General features: G+C 37.7%; 1 protein-coding gene across 1 annotated transcript in view; it reads left to right on the forward strand.

Annotated features, from left to right (window-relative positions):
* The first annotated feature begins 559 nt into the window (after positions 1 to 559).
* Positions 560 to 21566, forward strand: part of LOC148155330 (collagen alpha-1(XIX) chain-like) — a 31773-nt gene continuing 10766 nt past the window's right edge. The window contains exons 1-8 of the mRNA XM_088012972.1: positions 560 to 1210; positions 1506 to 1580; positions 1666 to 1765; positions 6942 to 7065; positions 7702 to 7977; positions 18886 to 18966; positions 20119 to 20238; positions 21377 to 21439. Of these exons, the coding sequence (XP_087869098.1) occupies positions 1120 to 1210; positions 1506 to 1580; positions 1666 to 1765; positions 6942 to 7065; positions 7702 to 7977; positions 18886 to 18966; positions 20119 to 20238; positions 21377 to 21439 (930 nt within the window). The 5' untranslated portion in view covers positions 560 to 1119. The remainder of the gene's footprint in view (positions 1211 to 1505; positions 1581 to 1665; positions 1766 to 6941; positions 7066 to 7701; positions 7978 to 18885; positions 18967 to 20118; positions 20239 to 21376; positions 21440 to 21566) is intronic.

The following is a 21566-nucleotide window of genomic DNA, read 5'->3' on the forward strand; positions in this document are numbered from 1 at the left end:
TGTATGTTTGCAGGAGTATTATTGGCTAATTAACTAACAGCAGCTCAGGGTTAAGCTTTGTTCACACTGCACGGTTTTCGGGGACGTGTTAGTGATCAGTCGGCATGGTGAGTTGGCACAAAAATCGGTGTTAGATGGGGTAAACTCTGGAGGAGTGTGTAATTGTGTGAGGGGAACCAAACCAACTCCACCTCAGTCAGGGTCAAATACACAGCTCTCTAATTTTTTGCGCTCAATCTGGCTGCAATTGGTAAGTGTGAACTTATCAATGGTTCATCTACAAATAGCAAAATTCAAACACTTCATTGAATAGTCGTATATAAAAACTAAAACAACAGAGATACTTGGATGCTTAAGACAAAAAACTGTAAAAAGAGTTTGAGAAGCATACCTTGTGAGGACTTATTGACATAAAACTAACAATTTACATAATGTACTCAAAGGCAATTAACAAACTGACATCTCTGGCAAAAAAAAACTGAATGAAATTTTGACTGTAGTATGACATACAATTAAAAACTCTAAGCAACCCACAGATGGATAACGATAACATCCAAAGATGATACTGTTATGGATTGCTAAAATTATTCCAAAACCCTCAAAGTACCTCAAATAAATGTTATAAATTCTCAACATTAGTGTAGCAAAAAAACTTATGCGGAATCTGTACTTTTTGAAAATATGCTTCTCAAACTCGTCAGATATCAAAGATTTAAGCCGTTTTGTTTGAGCACATTGAAGTCACTTTTAGATATTTCTTTCACGTTTAGGTCCTTGATTTCCTTGGCTTAAAGCAAGTCTGCTTTTTTTTTTTTTTTGCTTTTTGGAAATGATGTGTTTGGACAAGGTTGAGTAGCTCCTACACAGTTTTGTGAATATCATCAAAGTTCAAGGTGTAGAAGTTGACAAACTTCCTTACCTCAGCAAACCTTACTCCAATAGTACACTGTCTTGATCCTTGGGCTGTATGTTTGTTGACATCAATGACAGTACAAGTTTTTTTGTTTTTTCAAAATTAGCTATATACTTTAATTATGTCAATATTTCTAAAATGAATTTTAAAGCAATGTTCTACTGTTTTGCAGCTTTGCAGGTGGGCTGCCTTTCAGCATCAGAGCCATGAATTGCTACTTGATAAGATGGGTTGCTTTCGTTTGGATTGTGAACTCTGTTCCCTGTGCTTTTGGAATGGTCGTGAGCGAACAAACAGGTACGCTAGTTTGTTGGTAATTCTTCTTCATCTGAAGTTCTGAAAGGCTTTAAAAAGATACCATTTAATGATAAATGTAATGCATGAAAGATTTAGCAATGAAGTGTGAAACCTTGAAAATAAATTATTAGTCTTTATGGCTATTATTTCAAATTTAAATGAATAACCAAGGAGATTAAGGCAGAATGTCTGACATTAATTCATTGAAGTTTTGCAGTCAGAAAAAACAATTTAAATGCACAATTTAAAACATAGTCTCAAAAAAACATTTTTTTTCTTGGCTGCTTTTCTATAGGTGGTGTGTGTCCCTCTTTGAGTGTTGAGGATTACAGATTTTCTGATGTTTTGGACCGTCCTTTACAGATTACAGGTAAATGCTGGTAAAACAAAATGCTTTATTCATTGAGAAATTTACTATAAGTTTATATTATGACACATTATGGCTTTGTTCACAGGATTTGACCTCACAGAAAAATTCCTTCTCCGAAAGGGAACAGTTACAGAAGACCTGCCATCATTTCGACTGGGAAGCAGCCCTCTTATAAAACCAACAAAGTAAGTTGATCTTTAAAAACTTCGATGTCCTATTGCAGATTATTGTTTTTCTTCCTGTAATATATAAAGATTTAAAAGGAGGATGGGGGACAATGTTCCAGTTATTGAGGAATAACATTTCGGGGAGTCTCTTTGAAAGCATACTTCAATGAATTGGAAAAGAAGTGCTCTGACCTGGGATTCACTATGTTGCTATTTTCCATGACCGTGGTACAGTGAGCCAAACCTTTACAATGCATAATTACTGAGCCGGTGATGGGAGTGTAGCTGTTTAGTCGACATGGGTTTTGTGGGTCAGGAGTTCTAACAATCATTCTAAAATGTACATTGTTTGGATAGCTGCGGGAGTGTGTGGTGCTTGGCTAGGGATTTTGGGTCTTTGTCGGACCACAGCAAGAGCTGAGTCCTCACAAAGTCTGGCTTGTTACCAGCGTAAAGTGAACTGTGCCGGTGCTGATGCTTGTCACGGATCCTGTTTGTGATGTTCATGAACCTCACAAACAGCTAAAGGTATACCCATACAGAAGAGAGTATCTGGTTTGTGAACCTCAGAGTCTCATCTTTGCTTTTTGGAGATGATGTGGTTATTTTGCTATCCTCAAGCCGTGACCTTTTACATGCACTGGTGATTAAAAGCAGAGCTGATTTTCCCCCTTCATCAAAAGTAACTAGTTAAAGTGGTTCAGATATCTAATCTAAATCCCTTGTGGGTGCATTCCTTTGAAGGTTGTCTGATCATTTTATTCTGGTTGGTGACACCAGGGAAATATTAGAATTTGCAGAAGGATCTACATCTCCCTTCTGGCCTGGAAATGCTTCAGGGTCCCCAAACACAAATGTCCTGGAGATCGTCTCTGGTAAGGAGGATGTCTGGTTATGTTTGCTACCTGTTCTTGGATGAGCAATGGGTGGTTTTCTTGTATTCAGATCTGGTAATTTTATCGGAGAAATTGTATCGTTACAAAATTCATGAAAGAGTTGAACTGAGGCAACCCACATATATCATGTTCAGAGCAAAAGTCCCATTTACCTCATTTAGTAAGGGCAAGCAGTGAGGTGAACTCGCTGACAGAGAATAATTTGAATTAATATATATTGCATTTATTCAAGAAATCTCCTTGAGGCTGAATGTGGGACGTAAAGGGACATAAAATCCAGATTATGTATAATAAGGTAGGAATATTAAAATAACTCCGTAAATGACACACTTAGGTGTCGTTTTTCTGGGAGATCGTTATTCTCCAGCTAACTGGGTGGACGGTAAGATTTTTCTATGCTAATGAGAATTTGTTTAAGTGGCCATCTCGTTTAATATATTATGCAGGCCTACGTCATTTATGACTCGGCTTACTCTGGCGTTCTGGAAGTTCTGGAGACAATCATTCTTTCCTGTCCTTTGGTTATAACACTCAAAGTGAATACTGTCATTCTTCAAGGAGGGCTGGGTATTTTTAGTATTTTTACATGCACTTGTAAACATTTACTGCCACCCTCCCGCTTGCTGGTTTAACGTATCTTTGAGCCGGATGATTTGCGGTCTGCTTTCCCGTTCTGTCAGCCAACTGAAAATACATTTATGCTTAAGTCGTCTCACTCGGTCCGGACCCCTAACGCAAGCAGTTGTTGGTTTCGCAGGGACGCTGCTGGCAGTGTTGTTGGTTATAGTGGCAAGGCTGCGATCCCGCTCATATCCAATTATCTAAGTACTTTGACAGGTGATAGAGCACATCAGCTCAGGAGGGAAGGTGAGGGCAGTTGCACGTATAGAACAAAGCCCCCTCAGCTGCTGCCCTTGCCGCAAAAAGCATTGCTCACCGTACTCGGGAGGTGGGGGATATGCAGCCCCATGCTTTATTCTCCAGATCCAGCTGACGATCAGCCAGCTCCTCGACACAGTGCACATTATGGGACATAGATCACGGCTGACACACTCTTCAAGCAGTTATGTCAAGTGACAAATTGCCTGCCATAATGCACCGTGCACTCATCCATACAGCGGTAAAGTTTAGTAACAGTTGCTCACTCTCTTTAGAAACATCTGTGTTTCGTCTACGTCTGTTTACAGCTTAACCCGTGTTTATAATCATATACGATTCATTTATTAAATTGCATTTGAATATGTCTTTGCCATCTACGCTGCAGATTTTCTCGTGCAGTAAGGATAACGAGTGTTTATAAGAGCGCGGTTTTCTTTGCTTAAAGGTTTTGCAAATGAGTGTCTTTTTTTTTTTTTTTTTTTTTTTGCTGTGTGTTAGATAGCAGGCAGCCACACTTGAGTGGAGCTTTTTGCTTGTTTCCTTGTGTTGTGTAGCATAATGAGTTGTAAAGCCAGAATGCAGGCTCATTATTGTATGTTTATTCAAATTTAGGCTTTCATATGCTTTGAGGGTGGGCTTTCAAAATTGCCATTCTTGTTTAGCATTTGTGAGACAATCAGAAGCTTTAAGTGAAACTGGCAGCATTTTCTCTCTGACAGAGAGTAATTTTTCATCTTGAAATAGGAAATGAGCCATCATTTCTTTTGCAAGCAGCCACATATTTTCATAATTTGGTACATGACCCGCTGTGACAGAAAAACATGATATGGAATCAGGGTGTGTTGTGATTGTTTTTCAGTTTGTGGTTTTCAGTAATTAGTGGCTGTTTTGTCACTTCTCTATCAGCCCCGCAAAACCTAACTGACTCATTTTCCAGAAAGTGTGGTGATCCTGGAGATCCTTTTATTTTATCGGGATGCATTTAACATTTTCAGGAGAGAGAGAGGAATGTGAGCCAACTAGGTTAGCATTTGTAGTTTGATTGTTTGAACTGCAGCAATTTGACTCTGAAAGAATCCACCAGTACTGGATTTTTTTTAAGCTGCTCACTTCGGTGAAACTGGTAGCATTCCTCTGACACACGTTCAAACCTTTGCTTCTGATTACACTATGGACCACGTCACCTAGACAAGATGTACGGTCAAAGGCATGTAAGAAGAGTGATGACACAAAGAAACTGTAATTGTTTATTTAATATATGGTTTTCCGTTGTGACTCATTTACATAAGCTGTCAGTTGATTTTTTTTTTAAAGTTCCTTGTGAAAATAGTCACAACCTAACTGTGGATATTTTTGATTGTTCAACTAACTTAGTTTTTAGTTCGTTGAACCTTTTTGCATATCGCCATTGCTATTTCAGTTGCTACACCTAAGCAAAATCAAGTGTAAGAAGAGACACACCACCTATCGATGCTGTCACTGCTAAGTTTCACCGTTGGTAAGATTTGGTCAGCTTGGTGTGCAGTATCAGTTTTTAGTTAGTATTATTCTATCAAATAAAATCCCAATACAAAACCAACAGACTTTTGTGACTGTTGGTTACAAAATGTGAAAAGGTTCACAGCCCATAAATTACTATAAATGAGATATTGATACTTTTGCAAGTTTCACACACTTCCGAGAGTCGTGGTGGTGATTGGAGGATTTTTCTCCATACTGGGGTGTATTTGTCTTCATCAAACCGTACTGTGGACTTTTATAGCATTCAACCATCACATGGCTTGAGAGAAAATAAAAGTTCATTGCTGTATGTAATCCAAAAGTCAATTAAAAATGATTCCACATCATATTAGCCACTGCAAATTAGTCATATTTAAATGAGACTTGTAAGAGACGGAGTTGGCAGAATCACACAGTGTAAAAGCGCTTTTGGCAATATAACACGGTGGTGAGGAGAATGAATGAACATCCCTCTTATGCACTCATTAGCATCTATTTAAGCATGCAGAGTGGCATTTCAGCAAAGAATCAAACACAGCATTCAAACTTTAAGGTTTGGAGTTTTTGTCACTTCAGCCACTGAGAGCACTTAGCACTAGGTCAAGAAGTTTAACCCTTTAAACTCCTCAGAAATATAATGCATCCACAACACAGAGGCACCAAGCTTTGGAATAATAGTAAATAGGAGTGTTAACTCTATTGGCCTTAAATAAAACAGTATTCAGCCTGCTGAGTGTTCATTTACCGTGTCTCAGTAGCTATGTGTAATTAATATGCTCTCTCGAGCTCAGTGTCTTCTTTTATGTGGATTCTTTATCAGCATAATGTAATTCTTCACGGTACATTCAACAGCAACAGGTGCCGTAGTCTTCTGTTTCTTTATGACATTTTAAATTGAATGTTATATTTAAATTAAATGCAACATCTGCGGAAACTGTGATGCCATGTTTAATATCCATCTGCAGTTGAAACGGTCTCATGCACAAGACCAGAAATGACCTTCACAGTCCTCGGGCTGCAACAGAGGAATTTGGTTCTTTTAGGCACTCTAACTCAGTGCATTTCTTATTTTAGTCATGTACGGTTTACAGTAAAATCTCTGCAAATACAACAGAAGCAGGTATGAGGCTGTGAGGGAATAGGAGATGATATATAGGAGTGAAAACTAATTTCCAACCTGTCTGAGGAAGGTGTATCACTCTTCAATCCTCACAACTACGTGCTGCAGCGTCACCGACCTTATCATGGGATTATTATTACTATTTTTGTTGACCGTATTGTATTCATGCTCTTTCATTCTTAATTGTTAATTTGACTGAAGTTAGGGGCAGAAGATAATTAATTATATTTAACAAAATGCTTTGCATGCTTTTTTTGAGTTTTCTTTTCTTTGACGCAATGTAACTTGCAATTGTAAGTTGAGCAAAAACTTGGGGAAAAGCTTGTTTAGTATTTGATAATATTGTTTTTCCTTTATGCGCCTCATTTTATTTTATTTTTTTCCTTCAACTGGGCTCCACTTCACTAAGCAGTGCATATCATAGAGATGAACATGTGATTCCAACTTATTTTTCATGTGCACATGGTGTTCTGGTGCACTAAAAGATTAAGCTTTGCATCAATGTCTACATGGTTTCATTATATGAATGACATCAGATCCCGGAAAAAAAATAAATAAATAAAAATCCACACTAAATGGAATTAAGTTTGTCATGTTTATTCATGGAAATGCCGCTGCATCAAGAGGATACTGAAATATTTTATTGATCACAAAAGTTGATTGGCTCATTCATTATGCAGCCCATGAAAGCTCTTAACCTTAACTAAACAATTCTGACAACTGACACCGTCGACTGAGACTATTTGGACAATTAAACAATAAATGTTTAATGTTTAATATAAAGGTGCATTTATTTCAGATCGATATTTCCAGACGGACTTTCAAATGAGTATTCCCTGGTCACCATCTTCCGTGTGAGACGAACTACAAAAAAAGACCGCTGGTACCTTTGGCAAATATTTGACCAATCAGGAAGCAGTCAGGTAGGTGTGTTGTAATGTCGTACAATGCTGGTCAGAGGCTTGAATGTCATCTTGTGCATTAGAAGTGGAATGACGGTACAACAGACATCTCGGACGAGTTTTAAAAACGAAGAATTTTTAAATTCTTTTGGCTTGAATAAATTCAAGCCAAAAAGTTTAATTTATTGTGAATTTTATCTAACTGAAAAAGGATAAAAAAAAAAACCCTACAGACTCAGATATATGAAGTACATAAATCCCTACATTTATTTGGATAGGTTTCTCTTAGAAAGTGTCTCTTTCAACATGTTTTTCTAGCCATCAAAATGCTTTTGGGATAATTCTGGCTGGATAGACATTTAGAGTTAACTTAATTTTTTTTTTTTTTAATTTAAATCTGTTTCCTGTTATGAAGAGTTGGCATATGTGTATTGTATACAGTATATTTAAGACTGTATGCACCCTGTGTGGATTTGAAAAATTTCCCAATGAGCACAAATTTTATTTTAAAGTCCCCCAATAAATTTGACATTCATGCCTATGTTGAATATATGTAAACTTCTGACCAGGTCTATAGATCAGAGTAATGTACATATTAATCAAAATACTATAATTTTTGATGAGCAATCTCTTATTAAACTCTTCTTAACTCCTCAGGTGTCAGTGGTGGTTGATGGTGATAAGAAAGCAGTGGAGTTTTCTTCCCAGGGTCTGCTGAAAAACTCTTTCCGCTACACGTTTAAGAGTCGTGACCTGCATGCCCTCTTTGATCGCCAATGGCACAAGCTTGGCATTTCTGTTCACAGTGACACAGTTTCCATTTATGTCGATTGCACGCTGGCTGAAAAGAAAATGACTGATGAGAGGGACGGCATCGATCTCAACGGGCGCACACTCATCAGTACACGAGTGGAAGATGGAAGGCCTGTGGATGTATGTTCCTATGACTCATTTTTAAATAAATATTTTTGTTCTGGAATAAATTCACATCGAGCACCATATTTATTGGCACAGTTGCTAAAACGATAGAAAATGATAAAAGATGGGAATTTATCACTTCACAAAATTCAGCTTAAATAATGATCTCAGCATGTCAGTACTTGAGTATCTATTACATTATTTTGATAACTCATATACCGTGTTTTTCGGACTGTAAGCCGCTACTTTTTCCCCAGCTTTGAATTATGCGGCTTGTAGCCTGGTGCGGCTTTTCTGTGGATTTTCCTCCAACCACCAGGGGGCTCTTTAGCAGGAAGTGAATCATTGGAAGTCAAAATTAGAAATCAAAGAAGAAAGTGCTAATTTTCATTTAGAACAAGCATATGCTAGCAGCAGACACGACGGAGGAATTTCTTCAAACTCATATGATGCAGCTTTTAAGTTGAAGGCTATCAACAACTGGCAGTACAGGAGGGAAATAGAGCCGCTGCACGTAAACCATGATTCAGCGTGGAGGGCTGCGTCCTTAACCCTCTATGGTACGCATAGTGATGCAAGTTGGAAAAAAAAATGTTTGGGTTGTTTTTTTAGACTTAAAATAAACCAAGTTAACATAATAAAGACAAATTTTTAAAAAATATAATTTTTTAAAATATTCTTTTTGTTGACCATTTGGCAACACTGTACCATAGTGCAAACTAATGAAAGCAAGAGAGTTTGGGTTATTATTGTAAAAACCTTTATTTAAATCTAAATAGTCTCCAGTAGCAATAGTAGTTAACAACTAGAAAATTCCGCAGAAATTTTGAGGGGCATGCCAAACTGTGCCCGTCGCTTTTTAATCAAGCCTTCTGATGCAAAAAATTAGCATTAATGCTAAAGAAAGCTGCAATGTAGTCAATAACCTGTGGTGAGTCAGAAACATGTTGACTAAACTGCACCTGTACCATTCAGTATGTTGAAATTAATGCATAAGCCAAAATGCTAATATTAGCGTGAAGACTAATATTCATGTAGGATGTGTGGCATCACTAGCATGTTTTCTGTCATTGATTTACTCCATTCAGTATACTGAACATCGCTAATAAGTAAGAAAATTATCTAATAGCTACCTTTAGGGAAAAGGCTAATGCTAATGGGGGCAGTAAAATGCTAAACTTGTGCTAATGTTAATGAACTGCCTTGCGCAGCAAGGCAGTTCACTATCCTGAGGAAAAGAAATTTGAAAAAAGCTGAATATTATTGCAACGCCTATGGCGTTGCACTAGCATGAGAGGAATATGCAGACTTTTATTTTGAAACTTTCAGTAGGCTTCATTTTAACCACCACACCAATTCAATGTGTAACAGTAGTTTGTTTAAACATTTCACATAAAGCCCAAAGCTGATGTGAAAAATATCAAGGCTTTTATTTTGAAATTTTCATTTTAATTGACCACAGCAATAAAACGTGTAACAGTGGTTGGGTTAATCCAACTATATAATGCCCAAAACAGCAAGTAGTTCTAAATGCCAGTTCAGCCCTAATCTGTGGTATCTGAGAGTTCCGCCATGTTGTAGTTCTGACCTTCAGTCATTGTAGTTCTAAAGAGCAGCTCAACTATCATGTTAGTGAGACACACAGGGAGAGACAGAATTCTAACTGTTTGAAGCAGTTAGTTTTTTCTGATCAAAGCGGCTTACTGTTCAGCATCCATAAGAGCAATCCGAAAACTTTTTGAAGCATATAAGATGGCAGCGATTTAAATCTGTAGTTCTCTCTGCACTAACCTGAGAGAAAAACATAATAAAGGCCTGAGAGGAATATTCAGGCTTTTATTTTGAAATTTTCAGTAAGCTTCATTTTAAATGGCCACACTAATCCCATGTCTAACAGTGGTTGGGTTAAACCAGTTCATATACAGGTGCTGGTCATAAAATTAGAATATTGTGATAAAGTTCATTATTTTCCATAATGTCATGATAAAAATTAAATTGTCATATATTTTAGATTCATTGCACACCAACTGAAATATTTCAGGTCTTTTATTGTTTTAATTTTGATGATTTTGGCAAACAGCTCATGAAAACCCAAAATCCCTGTCTCAAAAAATTAGAATATTATGAAAAGGTTCTCTGAACGAGCAATAAAAATAATCATCTGAATCAACAAAGTAACTCTAAACACCTGAAAAAGATTCCTGAGGCCTTTAAAAACTCCCAGCCTGGTTCATTACTCAAAACCGCAATCATGGGTCAGACTGCTGACCTGACTGCTGTCCAGAAGGCCATCACTGACATCCTCAAGCAAGAGGGTGAGAAACGGAAAGAAATTTCTGAACGAATCGGCTGTTTGCAGAGTGTTATATCAAGGCACCTCAGTGGGAAGTCAGTAGGAAGGAAAAAGTGTGGCAGAAAACGCTGCACAACGAGAAGAGGTGACCGGACCCTGAGGAAGATTGTGGAGAAGGGCCGATTCCAGACCTTGGGGGAAGCAGTGGACTGAGTCTGGAGTAGAAACATCCAGAGCCACCGTGCACAGGCGTGTGCAGGAAATGGGCTACAGGTGCCGCATTCCCCAGGTCAAAGGTCAAGCCACTTTTGAACCAGAAACAGCGGCAGAAGCGCCTGACCTGGGCTACAGAGAAGCAGCACTTTGGACCACTGTTGTTCAGTGGTCCAAAGTACTTTTTTCGGATGAAAGCAAACTTTGCATGTCATTCGGAAATCAAAGTGCCAGACTCTGGAGGAAGACTGGGGAGAAGGAAATGCCAAAATGCCAGAAGTCCAGTGTCAAGTACCCACAGTCAGTGATGGTCTGGGTGCCATGTCAGCTGCTGGTGTTGGTCCACTGGGTTTTATCAAGGGCAGGATCAATGCAGCAGCTATCAGAAGATTTTGGAGCACTTCATGCTTACATCTGCTGAAAAGTTTTATGGAGATGAAAATTTAATTTGGTCTGGAATCGGCCCTTCTCCACAATCTTCCTCAGGGTCCGGTCACCTCTTCTCGTTGTGTAGCGTTTTCTGCCACACTTTTTCCTTCCTACTGACTTCCCACTGAGGTGCCTTGATATAACACTCTGCAAACAGCCGATTCGTTCAGAAATTTCTTTCTGTTTCTCACCCTCTTGCTTGAGGATGTCAGTGATGGCCTTCTGGACAGCAGTCAGGTCAGCAGTCTGACCCATGATTGCGGTTTTGAGTAATGAACCAGGCTGGGAGTTTTTAAAGGCCTCAGGAATCTTTTTCAGGTGTTTAGAGTTACTTTGTTGATTCAGATGATTATTTTTATTGCTCGTTCAGAGAACCTTTTCATAATATTCTAATTTTTTGAGACAGGGATTTTGGGTTTTCATGAGCTGTTTGCCAAAATCATCAAAATTAAAACAATAAAAGACCTGAAATATTTCAGTTGGTGTGCAATGAATCTAAAATATATGACAATTTAATTTTTATCATGACATTATGGAAAATAATGAACTTTATCACAATATTCTAATTTTATGACCAGCACCTGTATAATGCCCAGAACATTCTGCCCTGTCTGTAGTTATAACATTCTGCTCACCTTCTTTCTGTAATAAGTCAGAGTTCCACCATTATTTACTTCTTAACTGCCAGCTCAGCCCTCCTTTGTAATGATTGAGGGTTCCACCATGTTGACCTTCCGACCTTCTGCTCAGGCCTCTGTAGTAAAGTGTTCCATCGTGTTTAGAACTACAAAGATGGTGTTTTTGTAGTCCTAAGGAGCAGCTCTGCTTTTCTGTGTTCTGTTGCTATAGTGATCAAGCCTCCCCCTGTGTTTCTCCAGACAGGGGGAGAAACAATTCTATCTGTTTGAGCCAGCCAGTTTCACTCCCAAAAGCTGTCCGAACAACTCCTTTCCATTCGGGAACCGTGATACGTATTCGAAAAGCGTTTGAAGCATATGAGAGGGCTATTTGTCGTCTCATTTAGTACCGCGATTCATATCTGTAGCTCATTCACAGTAATTGCAATGATGAGAGAAAAATGGTGTGCGCAGAGCTCAGAACTTTTTGCAGAAATGTATCTAAAAAGAGCAATTACATGATGTAAAAATTGTCAAGGCTTTTATTTTGAAAATTTTCAATAAGCTTCATTTGAAATTGCCACACTAATTTCATGTGTAATAGTGATCAGGTTAAATCAGTTATATAATGTTCAAAGCACAAGTAGTTTATAATACCAGCCAACTCCTCCTCTGTAATAATTGAGTGTTCCGCCATGTTGTAGTTCTGACATGCTGCTCAGGCCTCTGTTTTAACTGAGTCTTGGCCATAGATAGAACTACAGTTATGGCAGTTATGGCTGCTGGTTTGTAGTCCAAACCAGCAGATCTGCCTTTCTCTGGATTCTGTTGCTATAGCGATTGGCCCTCAGCCAACTGCTGTGTGTGTGAGACAGAAAGCTGGGGAAGGATTTCAATCTTAGAGACCCATGACATGCTAATGTTAATGAACTGCCTTGCTGCGCAAGGCAGTTCACTATCCTGAGAAAACAAACACAAAAAAAGATTTATATTATTGCACTGCCTATGGCAGTGCACTTTCGTGAGTGGAATTTGCAGAGTCTTATTTTGAAACTTTCAGTAAACGTCATTTTCATAACCAATGTGTAACAGTGGTTTGGTTAATCTACCTGTCTAATGCCAAAAACAGGAGGTAGTTCTAACTGCCAGCTCAGCCCTCCTCTGTTCCACCATGTTGTAGTTCTGACCTTCTGCTCTGCCCTCTGTATTAAAGTGTTCCACCTTATTTAGAACTACAGAGTCTTTGTAGTCCAAACCAGCAGCTGTGCCTTCCACTGTATTCTGTTGCTATAGTGATGAAACTGCCCTGCGTGTGTGTCAGACTTATCTATCTTTATGAGACACCCAGTCAGTTTTAATGAAAAAAGCAGTCCGAACAACTGCTTCCCGTTCAGGATCCGTAAGGCCGATCCAAAAACCGTTTGAAGCATATGAGAGGGCTATTTGTCGTCTCATTTAGTACCGCGATTCATATCTGTAGCTCATTCACAGTAATTGCAGTGATGAGAGAAAAATGGTGTGTGCTGAGCTCAAAACTTTTTCAGAAATGTATGTAAAACCCTGGGGAGGAGCGTCAGTTAGTCCTGTCCCAAAACTTTGCTCCGAAGCACCTGGACCGAAAACCGTAAGCCCTAGGGAAATTTTGAAAACATTTTACCGGAGCAGGCATACGTATCAATGTCATGACCGACTTTAATACCGATAGAGCAATTTTTGCACCCATGAGAGCGATTTCAAAATGATTTTGGGGTCAAAATTCCACTCTTTTTCTCACTCTAAAAAAGCGGCAGTTGGTGTCAGTTACACTCTGCGTTTCGGCAGTTGGAAATTTCGCTCGTTTTTCACTTTTTATGTCGCCGTCGTAACTCCGATCCCCAATAAAAATAATAGCTCCCTTCTCGGCATCAAGCCGCACGATTTGATACCACTTTTGTGGGGGTACACGCAGCGGTACGAGCCGCATTAAAGGTGATGGAAGAAAAATAAATAATCTACTAGAAAATTCCGCAGAAATTTTAAGGGGCATGCCAAAGTGTGCCCGTCGGTTTTTAATCAAGCGTTCTGATGCAAAAAATTAGCATTAATGCTAAAGAAAGCTTCAATGTAGTCAATAACCTGTGGTGAGTCAGAAACATGTTGACTAAACTGCACCTGTACCATTCAGTATGTTGAAATTAATGCATAAGCCAAAATGCTAATATTAGCGTGAAGACTAATATTCATGTAGGATGTTAGGATGTTAGGATGTGCACTGCCTTGCTGCGCAAGGCAGTGCACTAGTGGGGGCAGTAAAATGCTAAAGTTTGTGCTAATGTTGTGCACAATCTTGTGCTAATGTTAATGAACTGCCTTGCTGCGCAAGGCAGTTCACTATCCTGAGGAAAAAAAATGCGAAAAAAGCTTAATATTATTGCAACGCCTAGGGCGTTGCACTAGCATGAGAGGAGTGCAGCAACTCTTTGAAGCAGTTAGTTTTTCTGATCAAAGCGGCTTACTGTTCAGCATCCATAAGAGCAATCCGAAAACTTTTTGAAGCATATAAGAGGGCAATTTCTTGTCTCCGATGGAACCGCGATTTAAATCTGTAGTTCTCTCTGCACTAACCTGAGAGAAAAACATAATAAAGGCCTGAGAGGAATAGTCAGGCTTTTATTTTGAAATTTTCAGTAAGCTTCATTTTAAATGGCCACACTAATCCCATGTCTAACAGTGGTTGGGTTAAACCAGTTCATATATAATGCCCAGAACATTCTGCCCTGTCTGTAGTTATAACATTCTGCTCACCTTCTTTCTGTAATAAGTCAGAGTTCCACCATTATGTACTTCTTAACTGCCAGCTCAGCCCTCCTTTGTAATGATTGAGGGTTCCACCATGTTGACCTTCCGACCTTCTGCTCAGGCCTCTGTAGTAAAGTGTTCCATCGTGTTTAGAACTACAAAGATGGTGTTTTTGTAGTCCTAAGGAGCAGTTTGGCTTTTGTCTGTGTTCTGTTGCTATAGTGATCAAGCCTCCCCCTGTGTTTCTCCAGACAGGGGGAGAAACAATTCTATGTGTTTGAGCCAGCCAGTTTCACTCCAAAAAGCTGTCCGAACAACTCCTTTCCATTCGGGAACCGTGATACGTATTCGAAAACCGTTTGAAGCGTATGAGAGGGCTATTTGTCGTCTCATTTAGTACCGCGATTCATATCTGTAGCTCATTCACAGTAATTGCAGTGATGAGAGAAAAATGGTGTGCGCTGAGCTCAGAACTTTTTGCAGAAATGTATGTAAAAAGAGCAATTACATGATGTAAAAATTGTCAAGGCTTTTATTTTGAAAATTTTCAATAAGCTTCATTTGAAATTGCCACACTAATTTCATGTGTAATAGTGATCAGGTTAAATCAGTTATATAATGCTCAAAGCACAAGTTGTTTATAATACCAGCCAACTCCTCCTCTGTAATAACTGAGTGTTCCGCCATGTTGTAGTTCTGACATGCTGCTCAGGCCTCTGTTTTAACTGAGTCTTGGCCATAGATAGAACTACAGTTATGGCAGTTATGGCTGCTGGTTTGTAGTCCAAACCAGCAGATTTGCCTTTCTCTGGATTCTGTTGCTATAGCGATTGGCCCTCAGCCAACTGCTGTGTGTGTGAGACAGAAAGCTGGGGAAGGATTTCAATCTTTGAGACAACCATGAAATGCTAATGTTAATGAACTGCCTTGCTGCGCAAGGCAGTTCACTATCCTGAGAAAAAAAACATAAAAAAAAGATTTTCATTTTTGCATCGCCTACGGCGATGCACTTTTGTCAGTGCAATTTTCAGAGTTTTATTTTGAAACTTTCAGTAAACTTAATTTTCATAACCACACTAATCCAATGTGTAACAGTGGTTTGGTTAATCCACCTGTATAATGCCCAAAACAGGAAGTAGTTCTAACTGCCAGCTCAGCCCTCCTCTGTAATCATTGAGTGTTCCGCCATGTTGTAGTTCTGACCTTCTGCTCTGCCCTCAGTATTAAAGTGTTCCGCCATATTTAGAACTACAGAGTCTTTGTAGTCCAAACCCCAGCAGTTCTCCCTCTCTGCATTCTGTTGCTATAGTGATGAAAGTGCCCTGTGTGTGTCAGACTTATCTATCTTTATGAGACACCCAGTCAGTTTTAATGGAAAAAGCAGTCCGAACGACTGCTTCCCGTTCGGGTTCCGTAAGTCCGATCTAAAAACCGTTTGAAGCATATGAGAGGGCTATTTCTCATCTCATCTATTACCGCGATTCATATCTGTAGCTCAATCACAGTAATTGCAGTGATGAGAGAAAAATGGTGTGCGCTGAGCTCAGAGATTTTTCAGAAATGTATGTAAAACACTGGGGAGGAACGTCAGTTATCCTGTCCCAAAACTTTGCTCTGAAGCACCTGGACAGAAAACCGTAAGCCCTAGGGAAATTTTGAAAACATTTTACCAGAGCAGGCATTCGTATCAATGTCATGACCGACTTTCATACCAATAGAGCAATTTTTGCACCCATGAGAGCAATTTCAAAATTATTTTGGGGTCAAAATTCCACTCTTTTTCTCACTCTAAAAAGCGGCAGTTGGTTTCAGTTACACTCTAAGGTTTCGGCAGTTGGAAATTTCGCTCGTTTTTCGCTTTTTACGTCGCCGTCGTAACTCCGATCCCCAATAAAAGTAATAGCTCCAATGCCGGGATCGAGACACACGTTTTGATACCACTTTTGTGGGTGGGCACGCAGCGGTACGAGCCGCATTAACGGTAATGGAAGAAGTTGTTATAATAATAATAATATCCAGGCGTTCTATTGGGTGTAGAACAATAGGTGCCTGCCATGCAATGCATGGAGGCAGTGACTGACCTGCTTCGCAGGTCAGTCACTGCTCTCCTTATGCATTGCTAATGGCATGCCCCAATAAAACTAATTTGATAGCTAAAAACAATTTAATTTATTGGCATATTTCATTGATATAATGGTTTTGAGTGTCTTGACCCTGCCGTCTTTGCCTTACTGCTTGTGGAAGTTGATGAAGCAGTTCCTCTCAGCTTCCAGTGGAAGAGGTGGGCCTAGAAAACAAATAAATATCCTTAGTATGTTATGAACATGCCAGTTTAATGCAACACACAAGACATAATTGCACGTTTACCCTCATTGTTGGCTCATAGTCTCCATCATCCTCACTCTCATTGCAAAGTTGCAAGCTGCTCATTTTCTTCAACACTAAATCCTAATGCATCCTCACTACCATAAAAAGGAACTGCTAGATTATTTTATTCCTAAGAAAGTATAAAACATTGTTGCATTAATGATGTAAATGGAAAAAAGAGTATCAAAGATACACATATGCAATATGAAAGGACTCACAAAATGCATTGTTATAGCAAACTCTAGAAGATAATACGCCCGGCCAACAATACAATTGTAATCTTAATGGTACAGTGTTGCCATATGGCAACATCAACATTTTAACAGTTTATAATTATTAAATGATCAAATACAGCATAATGAATGACAGAATAGTGAACTTACCTCATTTATTGTTGAGTGTGTATTTTTTTCCCAGTCAAAAAATGTCATAAAAATACTTTTTTTCATTATTTCTGAGGAGTTCAATGGTGAGGCCCCGCTATGTGAAGAGGTCTGTAGAAAAGGATGTCAGACGTCTCTCCAGAAAGTCATGTGACAAATTCCAACACTGCTATTGGTTTTCTTAGGACCTCATCTCTCTTTCAGTGAACTACATTGTAAAATTGGAGGTACTATGTGTGGAAGGGCTTCAAGTAATGTGTTGCCAAATGGCAACATTATGCCATAGAGGGTTAATATATCCAGCAGTTGTATTAGGATGCTTCCCTCTGCTGCAGAAATCGGAGATACCAGCGGCTTATAGCCCTGTGCGGCTTATATATGTACGTTTCCAGTTTTTTTTTTTTTTTTTTTTTTTTTTTTTTTTTTTTTTTTTTTGTAGATGCGGCTTATAGTATGGTGAGCTTTATAGTCTGGAAAATATAGTAATTGGCTTCAATGTATTAAGTCTTAACATCCATCCATCCATTTTCTGTACACCCTTGTCACTAGCAGGGTCAGGAGGAGTGTTGGTGCCTATCTTTAAGTCTTAACATATTTAAAAAATATATATATCTTGAGTGTTGGATTACTAAGCAGAATGTTTTTATTGGATTATTGCACATGTGGCTTTCAATTTATTCTAAAAAAAATGAATTTAAAATTAAAATATTAATCTGAGTGTGATAAATTATAGATGTTTTTTCTTTTACTGTGGGTACTGCAATTAAGCAGTCTATGCATTAGAAGTTATTTAAGCATGTAACTTAAGAATTTTTATATATTTTATATTTTTACATTAAATATATATTTAAATTGATAACATTTTTAATTAGTACTCTGGAACTTGCTGTTTGTCTGGTGAACAGTTCTGACACTTTTTTCTTAGTTATTTTATGAAATGGAAAATAACACGTGCCCAAATAACACGTGCTTTAAGTAAGGCAGACGTGTTGATCTGCATACGTCAAGAAATGTTTTGAGGAAAATAGCTACTTTATCTACAGTGAGAGCCACAATTCAAGTCAAGCTGTGCCATACAGCACTGGATGAAAATCTTTGTTATATTATTAATATAATATTAATATTATTAATATTAGTAATATTTGTTATATATAATATATATAAAAATCTTTGGAAATAAAAACGTCAAAACACATTGGTAGAGAACAGCTTCAAATTACCCATTGTGAGACGATGAAGCTACAATGAAAGATTAATTCATCCTGAGGATATTAAGCAGATCTTTTATCAAGGATGCCAATAGTTATGAGAGATAGTATAAAGATTAAACAGTGTTTTGTCCTGAAAGTTTTGGTACTTTCTGCTGATTTGATCAAGCCTGGACAACCAATTAAAATGCACTCAAAACATTTTAAATTATCCTCCAGGGACATGCCTTTCTGATTGGCGTAAATCTTCTATTGATCCCTAGCTGTGAGCCTCCTCTAGTAACTCGACCAGGCGGCTAAAAAAAAATCTAAGGTCAGCTTTGCCATTTGATCACTCATGCCTTTCAATAGACTTTGGCTTAAGTAGGATTAACAGCTGACTTTTTACCCCATGTAATTCATGAATTACATAAATCAGTAAACGTGTTGCAGAAGGTAAAGCACTTAAGGAAGTCTTGTTATTTAGATCTAGAATCTTTAAGCTGTTTGCTGTGATGAAGACTCCACTCAATACTGTTAATCTAAAAGAGCAAACCACGTGACAATTTGAATTGTTGCAACCAAAGAAACACATTGTACATCTCTGAGAGTGATAATGACAGTAATCTTGCATTAACTTGAACTCTTCTTAACAGATTGAGTTGAGACAAATTCTGATCTACTGTGACCCTTACATGGCTGAAATGGAAAACTGCTGTGAGCTGCTTGAGCCAAAGGTAAAATGTTTTCATTTTTCACAACATCTTCTTGCAACAAAACTGCTGGGTTATAACAAAAATAAAGGATTTATGCTTGGGTAGTTTGAAACAAACATTTATGTTCCAGTTTGTCAGAAGAAATGGTAAAATATTGAAATTTTTGCCTGAAAATATGATGTCAATGGATTTTTGTTGATGACTGTATTTCAAACCGGAGAAAGAGTCTGTTGCTTTTTTTATTCACGTTTTAAAGTTGCAGTAGGTAACTTTTACAAAAATGTACTTTTTATAAATTTGCTGGAACTGTCACTGTGTCCTGACAGTGTAATCTGAGACAGTGCTAAGACCTGATGAGTTGTTTTTGATGGAGCAGTCAGAAAGTGTACGTCTGCAGATATTAGTAGGACCTCAGGGAGGAGGCAGATGAGCTTGATGTTTTTACAGATTATCTGTCTCAAATTATGCTGTCAGGACATAGTGACAGCTTTAACAAATTTATAAAAAGCATTTTTTTTTTATTTTTATAAAAGTTACCTACTGCAACTTTAATTTGAAATTAAGTTAGCAATTTAAAAAAAGTGTAGCACATTTTAGAAATGGTTAATTCTACTTTTCTGTAATTCAAATCGAATATCCTCAGAGGAAGACATTTGTTTGTGGTTTATCAGTTGACATTAAATTTCTGATTCAGCAGCTTTTCTTACACAGTGGAATAATTAAAGTATAAGAATTAAATAAATTTGTTTGAAAATTATACCCTCCCTGAAATAGAGTAAGAGAAGTCTTCCATCACAATTAAATCAATGAGAGCTAATGTTATAGTTATTAATGACCTTTTAACCTCAAACAATGTGTTCATGAAGATGCAGTCAACCTAGTGTAAAGTTACTCTTAAGGAGTTGTGACTTATCACATTCAGATTTTATTTAGATCTATATATATATATATATATATATATATATATATATATATATATATATATATATATATATATATATATATATATATATATATATGTAGAAATAAAATCTCATTCAGCCTATTAATCAAACAGGAGAGGTTACATGTGGTGAGCTGGGTTACACTGTTGTTAATTCTGGGAGTATTTTTCTGCTGTGAAACAAACTCAAAATAAAATGTCTAATTGGTGAAATTTCTGTACCGATCCAGTGTGGAGTCAACAGGACATTTATTGGGACCTCCCCTCCTCTGGTTACAGCCCAGAGTCCCCTGATGCCGTCTCAGCCGACCTCACAATCAATTGACACATGTCACTGTCCAGGAGAGAAGGTACAATCAATTCCTCCCAACAGGAGCCTCAAATGGACTACAGGGTAATGGTTACTGTAAGTGTGCCAGTTCTGATTTGATATATCATGTAATCATTCCTGTAATTATGTTTCTTTGAAAGCCAACCAAAAGCACCTGCAATCTATTAAACACTGGTACAATTATTCTGCACATGGTGGACATACAGTGTCCAAAGTGGGGGGAAAAATACTACTTATTTCACTGCAAATATTAATCTACTTTTAAAATTAAAATTGTGTTCTTCATGCTGCTTATGTTCAGTTCCATATTTAATTTTTTCTACAACTGTAAAGACTAAATATCACATCCAGAAAAACTACATATATTGAAAGTATGAAACATAAATTAATCACAATCAGCCTTACCTTAAGTTTTTAAAGGGATATAGAAATAATAATAATAAAAAAATAATAATTTTATGAAATAAAAATAGCTTTTTGTGACCCATTCTCTCACTGAATATAGACTCCCAAATCTGGAGAACATTGTAGCATGTCCTAAAGGCAACACCTCTACATTTTTCAATTTTTTAAGGAAATAATTTTCTACTTTACTAACCCCCCACCCCCAAAAATAAAAAAAAACAAAAAAACAAAAGTCTTTTACATCAATATGTTCATTTGAGGTTTAGTGACAGAAAAAAAGGATATAGTGAGGACTTCCTCTTAGAAGATCATCGGAGCGGGACATGTTGATAAACATAGTGAAGGTTAACATGAAAAAAAAAATGTCTCCTCACCCATAAAAACAGTATCTCTATTGGGAACCTTTTTGCCCCAAGATTATTTAACAATTGCAATGTTTCATGAAGGAACCCAAGGCTGAAAAACAATGACACGCCTAAGACAAATAGCTTGAGCTGGGAGCCAATAGCCACGGAGGCGACCATGAGTGTTTGCACAAAGTATACCAGGCAAGAAAGTAATTTCTATTACAGATGTCTAATGGCGGTAACGAGTCAGGTTTTTTTTTTTTTAAGTGAAGAGTCGATATGATTTTTTTCTGAATTTGAATAAGTAATCCCAGTCAACTTTAAATCCACCAGAGAACAGTTTACTTTTAAATGTTTCTAATACAAATGCATCTTCTAAAATATCTTACTAATTTGTGCTTACAGGAAGATGCTGGTGTTCCAGGCGTGCTTGGGCTGTTTAAACAAAACAGGGAAAAAGGAGACAAGGTAAGGACAACATTTGAATCAGTGTTAAATAAATGCTGGAGTTTGAAGTGTTCTTCCATTTTAGGTTAGCCAGTTGGTCAGTTCCACAAACAGTTTTGACTCTGCCATAAATGACATTGCTTTTACT

The sequence above is a fragment of the Poecilia mexicana genome, unplaced genomic scaffold (assembly GCF_051168715.1).
Source record: "Poecilia mexicana isolate PSO_F unplaced genomic scaffold, ASM5116871v1 scaffold_15, whole genome shotgun sequence".
NCBI lineage: Eukaryota > Metazoa > Chordata > Actinopteri > Cyprinodontiformes > Poeciliidae > Poecilia > Poecilia mexicana.